The 6,516-nt window shown below is 31.1% G+C and overlaps 1 protein-coding gene across 1 annotated transcript; it reads right to left on the bottom strand.

Moving 5' to 3' along the window:
* Positions 1-1,278: 1,278 nt before the first annotated feature.
* LOC105965103 (glutamine synthetase cytosolic isozyme 1-1) lies at positions 1,279-5,204 on the bottom strand. The gene is made up of 12 exons (XM_012989618.2): positions 4,955-5,204; positions 4,173-4,212; positions 3,941-4,044; positions 3,808-3,856; positions 3,411-3,517; positions 3,211-3,298; positions 2,969-3,097; positions 2,775-2,849; positions 2,607-2,660; positions 2,437-2,474; positions 2,178-2,337; positions 1,279-1,803 (listed from the first exon to the last, which is right to left on the bottom strand). Exons 1-12 carry the CDS (start codon positions 5,026-5,028, stop codon positions 1,651-1,653), a joined length of 1,071 nt encoding a protein of 356 aa, XP_012845072.1. The 5' UTR covers positions 5,029-5,204; the 3' UTR covers positions 1,279-1,650.
* Positions 5,205-6,516: the final 1,312 nt, after the last annotated feature.

Raw genomic sequence — 6,516 nt, 5'->3', positions numbered from 1 at the left:
TTCGAAACTGTATTTTCCAATTTGATTAATCAAATTTTTAGACATTCAATACCTCTTTATGATATTTTATGATGAGAGAAAACAAAATACTAATTTTATTTGTAGCACCCTTTTATTAGGTATTTATGATATGTAATACATGGTATATATATATATATATATATATATATATATATATATATATATATATATATATATATATATATATATATATATATATATATATATATATATATATATATATATTATTGAAGTTAGAGTAATAAAATGAGATTAAGATGGTCACAATAATATTACTGTCTAAGACGATAATATTACTGCATTGATTGTTAAAAAAATGAAAAGAAAATTTCAAAAATATTAATATTACTGTGAGTTCTGGCTGGGAAAAAATCAAGAAAAAAAAAATCAAAAAAAAAACAAAATTAATGCCAGTGGAAGGCGAGATAAAAAACAATTTTTTTTCCTGCGAGTATTTTCTCAAAAAATGTTAAAATATCAATTAATGTGATGCATTTGTTAAAATTGGAAGTCAATGTGCAATATGTTTTAAGTTAAGATACTATGAATGAAATTGATATAAATTATAGGACAAAATACACTTCATCCTCTACAAATTTCACATTTTCTGCACCTTCCCTTCTAAAAATTCCAAAAAAAAAGGGGAGAATCCTCCTTCGAAATACTATTTTGGTTGCACTTTGCCCCAAGAGCCAAATTTTGGTGGGCATCCGTGCACCAAAACTAACATTTCAAAGAGGCAATGTGCATAAAAATAATTTTAAAGAGCAATGTGCAACAAAAAATAACATTTAAAGGGGCAACGTGCAACAAAAACACTCTATTCCGATGAATAATCCATCTAAATTTTATAACAGCACAATGTACTACAAGAATAACATTTTGAGGGGGGCTTTACTTATTTTAAATTTGGAGGCAGTAAAGTGCAAAGGTTATATCCTGAAGGATATTTTGAGCAAGAGACAAGAAAATGAGTTTTTTTATAGAACTGAATTTAATTGGTCTCCCATCTTAATATAAGTACAAATAAATCTTCCTCCTTGTGATTAAGTAATTTCTATGCTACACTCGGTGTAGCCTACACCGGGTAATTTTTTATCGTTCATCTACACACACCAATGTGGGTGTGTGTATTATTGTGTCTATATAAATAGTAAAGATTTACCCCGTGTATTTCTTTTATTTTTTTTTTTCTTTTTATTGACTAAGATTCGTACAAAAAAAAAAAAAATGCACTATAAAAAAAGATGATAACAATTTGAACACTCAAACTTTGTTTCTCAATATATAACAAACAAAAGGCAAACCTTTACATAAATTTCCAAAGCATGGAAAATCACAACAACCCTTCCACATTATTAGTAATAATCTCAACCAGTTATTAAGACAAACTCGATCTCAAAGGCCGAGCGATCGAGATCGAGATCGACATAGTAAAAGAAAAGGAAAAGGAAAAAAAAACACCAAACCCGCATTAACTATGCAAGAGATTTTCTAACCCCTAATAGAAAATAAATAAATATACCAAGAAAGGGTTGTCCTAAAATACGATTTCCCACTTTTAAAAATGTCGAAAAAATAAACAAGCAACCACTCCCCATAATTCCGTAAATTAGAGAGAGAGAGAACTCATTTCTTGCCGAGAATGGTAGTTTCGGCAATCATTCCGGTGACGATGTAAGGGTCCATGTTGGAAGCTGGCCTCCTGTCCTCAAAGTACCCTTGGCCTTCTTTCTCCGTGTCCCGTCCCACACGGATCGATGCACCACGGTCCGCAACACCCTAAGAAAAAATTACGGGCCAAGAAAGTTTTGGTTAATAAAAAATTTCCTAATTCTGTCAATTCTGATCCGAAAATTTACTACTTTGGTACAAATTATCATTTCAATTTATGATTTTTTTTTTCAAATTTTCAAATCCTTGTGAAAAAAAAATCTTAGAAAAGGCTGATTTCGATCTGATCCGTCCAATTTGCACCCCTAATACTGCCAATGTCTTGGAAGTATTAGGCGAATCAATCCAAATGAGATGTAATTGTCCACTAGTTGAATTCAATACCAAATTAAATGGAACTATTATTATTTTAATTTTATTTTTTTGTATATTTTCGACATTAACGACCGCAAAATTAATAAATAAATAAATAAATGATTTACCCATTTGAAGGTGTTAATGTCGGCAGTTTCATGGTGACCGGTGAGACGACGCTCGTTGCCCTCACCATAGGCGGCAATGTGTTCCTTGTGCCTAAGCCCAAGCTTCTCAATCGCCTTCTTGATAACCTCGTAACCTCCCTTCGCCCTCATAGACTTGGTGCTAAAATAGCCCGATACACAAAATTCAACTAATTAATATATACAAAAATAAATAAATAACATGGTAAAATCATCGTTCATGTGTTTCAAAATGCCTTACCTATAATTGGTATGAGCACCGGCCCCGTTCCAATCACCCTGGTCGTTAAAAAAACAAATCATGTCAAATAATCGAAAAAACAGACGAAATCAAAAATAAAAATGAACAATTTCAAGAAGTCTATTAAATTAAAATGCCACGATTGTAAAACGGGACCGAGAAAAGTTAACCTGGATGGGCTTGGGGTCGAACGATAGCACGACTCCAGCAAGTTCAGTGATCCTCTGCAAGGATTTTTTTAAATAAATATTATAAACCTCAATCAATGATATTTATTTCAAATTGACATTCGCATTTTATTAATTGTTACAAAATTAAAAAAAAAATGAAAATAGTACCTCCAATATGTAACGAGCTATCCAGATCTCGTCAGCGGCCGAGATGCCGACGGAAGGTCCAACTTGAAATTCCCACTGCAAATGTTGCAATAATCATATCATTTATACGGACGAAAAAAAAAATTAATAATTGAGAAAAAAATATATATACGGGACTAATTATAAGTAAATATCGGAGGAAGCAAAAATATTACCTGACCGGGCATCACTTCTCCGTTGATGCCACTTATGTTGACTCCGGCATAAAGGCAAGCCTTGTAGTGTGCATCGACAATATCACGTCCGAAAGCTTTGTCCGCTCCGATACCACAGTAATACGGACCCTACATTTAATCCAAAAAATTGAAATTATAATCGAAATAATAATGGTATTCATCAATTTCTAAAAAAAAATTAAATTTGATTTTAGGAAATAAGAACTATAGAAAATGATCACCTGAGGTCCAGGGTAACCCCCGGTGGGCCATCCAAGAGGCCACTTCACATCCTTCTGCAACAGAGTGTATTCTTGCTCGATTCCGTACCTATATCGCAAACGAAAAAAAATTGATTTATAAATTAATTGTTTCTAGCAAAATGAATTATGTACGAAAAAAATAAAAACTAAATAAATTGTTATGTATATATTATTATTACCATGGTACTTCAGCAACAACGTCGGGGTGGCTGAAAATCTTGGCAGCGCTATACCTCTTGTTGGTCGGAATCGGATCACCGGCCGGAGTGTATGCATCGCACATGACCTATGATAAATATTTAAATTAAATTAAAATACTTAGCACAAGCAAAAATAATACTAAAATACACAGTACAACCACGATATATTAGTACTCGATAAATTAATAAATAACACTTTCTTCAAGTCCCAGCTCGGTAAAAACGTATTAAATTATTACTTCGATAATTTAATATTTCGCTAAATTAATACAATTTTGTTAGTCCTTACTGTATTAATTTAAAGATGTTTAATTGTAATTGATTTAGTAATTTAGAAGCAAAAAACATTGTATAAATAGGAAAAAAGCAAACTCACCAGAATGTTGTTTCCCCTCCTGAATGGATCTTTGAAAATTGCTTGAGGGCTGTTTTTTAATTGCAGAATAATTAAATTAATATATGCATTTATATAAATAAAATAAATACAATGTGATTTAATTAAAACTTACTATAGGATGACTTCACTGTCTTGACCGGGAGCTTGACCGGTGCTCGATCCATCGTAGTTCCACCTCGGAAGCTTTGAAGGGTCACTAACCGGTCCGGGAAGAGTCTGCGCGAATCGAACAAATTATTTTTCGGATAATTTTTTTTTTACTAAAATAGAAACAAAGGTAAAAAAAAAAAAAAAAAAAAAAAAATTCAGTAAAATTGGAAAAATAAAATTAAAAAATAAATTACCCTTGCTTTGCTGCGAATGTCGATACCGGAGCCACCAATCCTGCAATTAATTTTAAATCACAAATGTGTACTTTGTGATTAATAAATTACTCAATAAAGAATACAAAAACAAACGAAACAAATCTTCAATAAATGCATTATACACGACAGTTGGACCGGTTCGTTGTATTTAACTGAAAAACGGAAAAAACCGGCGAGGCTAGGCAACAACATGCTTAGAAGTTACATCCAAATGATATTATTTTTAATATATAAAGATGAAAATATAAGCATCAATTTTAAATTTTAATCCACACGTTTTCGATCAAGTTCTTATAAAACTACATAGAACCATAACTTATCTAAAGATAAGAAAAACTGCCAGTGACGGAGCCAGCATAGCGTTGACCAAGGTCAAGGGGGGCCGTGGCCCCCAACGTTTCTATTTGCTTTTAATAAGACAAAATTTTGAGTAAAGAACTTCAAATATTTACTCCAATAATGAAAAGAATCCAAAGAAAAAATAGGATATTTTAGAGAAAAAAATATCTACAGGACTAAATTGAAAAATAACAAGTTTTAATATTAAACAATAGAACTTTTTAGAAATGATGGGGGCCATGACCCCCCATACCATACACACCCCTTTAGAACACACAAATCTATTGCAAGAAAGATTCCAACTTTGATTCCTTAACCACAACAAAACACAGACAAAAAAAAAAAAAACAAGTAAAATAATCAAGAAACAGAGCATGCAAAAGAAGAGAAAGAAAGAAATAAATAAAAAAAATAAAACCGACCATATGTATTCGGCAATGATGCTCTTGGTGGAATCAGTGAGGTTGAGATTAAGCAGATCGGAAATCACAGACATTTTTGCTTTTACTTTCTCTCTCTAGGATATGAAGAAGAAGAAGATGGTTGTTTGTGCTTGTAAATAATATACCAGGGGAATTGCTTCGAGGGCCTTTTTATAGGAGATTTTTTAGAGAATAGTGACATTATAATATTGTCATTTATTACGTTTATATCTATATTTTATTATATATAGATAATAAACAAATAAATGCAGATGTTTTGTTTAAATGAAAAAAGAAATGGCTTCGTTCAAAAAATGTACAATTTTGGCACTTTGCACTCTGAAAAATAATTTATGGCACTTTACGCCCTCAAAACATGTTTAATCATTCAAAGTGCATCCTAGTTTATTTTTCGACCACAATTTTCTGTCGTCGGCATATTTTATGATCGTCATTTTTGTCTACTCAATTGTTTTTTTTTCTCCAGGGTGCAAAATACAAATGTATTTTCGAGCGAAAATGACTTTGTTGAAAATTAGAAAAGAAGGCAGCGATGGAAATTCTGGCCGAAAAATAAAGTATGGTGCAATTTGAACGATTAAACATGTTTGCGGATGTAAAGTACCATGAATTATTACATGGGGTGTAAAGTGCAAAAATACTATATTTTGAGGGTGCTAAGTGAAATTAAGCAAAAATGAAATTATTAAATGAAAAAGGGGAGAGAAATGCTGACTACCTCTTGTGAGAGAATCTGAATAAGATGAGATTCTCGCAGATTTATTTGACTTTTTAACCGTTGACTTTTTTAATTCACTTTTTGCTCAAAAGATTTACTGCAGTTAATTTACGGTATGTGGTAAATTGTCGTCTTAGTTTGCAAAACTCAAAACATGAAGTTTGATTTAATCCAACTTGAATCGCTAAGATTGAATGTCGAGTGGAAAAAACCATTTAATCTATTAATATTTGTCACAATTTTTATGTTTTGAGTTATTTAAATTTCATAATATAATTTATTCGTGTATAACGTTGTCATCATTCAACCGATCTAGCTTATTCAAATTGTTTAGAAAAAAATTTCAATGAACTACACTTTCCATGTTTTGCATTTTGCCAAAATCGGACTAGAAAATAGTCAAACTCATCGAAGTCAAAACGACATTTAACATTCCACCGAACTTAATTTTACGCCAAATAAATTTATTTTAACAAAAACATCCTATTTTTATTTTGGAAATTTAATTCTGCAAATTGAGAATTATTCTCGAATTTCATTTATGATTACATATATAAGGTTTTATTTTCAGAAGAGATTACATAAATAAGTTGCAACTTAGGAAAAAGAAAATGTGTTATGAAAAAATTTAAATTAAATCTGTCAACGAATTAAATCTATTCAACGTATGTAAATAGTCAGTCAATCTGAAAGCATAAATTCTGCTTTGAAAATTTACAAGGGGTTTGTTTGGGTTCAAATCTCTTTAGTAAATTTCGTGGTAGATTTAATAATTAGTTGTTGGATTATGCTCTATATTGAATACAGATTATATATAATATTA

Source organism: Erythranthe guttata, chromosome 8 (assembly GCF_056151865.1).
Source record: "Erythranthe guttata isolate IM_541 chromosome 8, IM_541, whole genome shotgun sequence".
Taxonomy (NCBI): domain Eukaryota; kingdom Viridiplantae; phylum Streptophyta; class Magnoliopsida; order Lamiales; family Phrymaceae; genus Erythranthe; species Erythranthe guttata.
The sequence above is the reverse complement of the archived record's forward strand: the minus strand, read 5'-3'. Positions and strand labels throughout refer to the sequence as shown.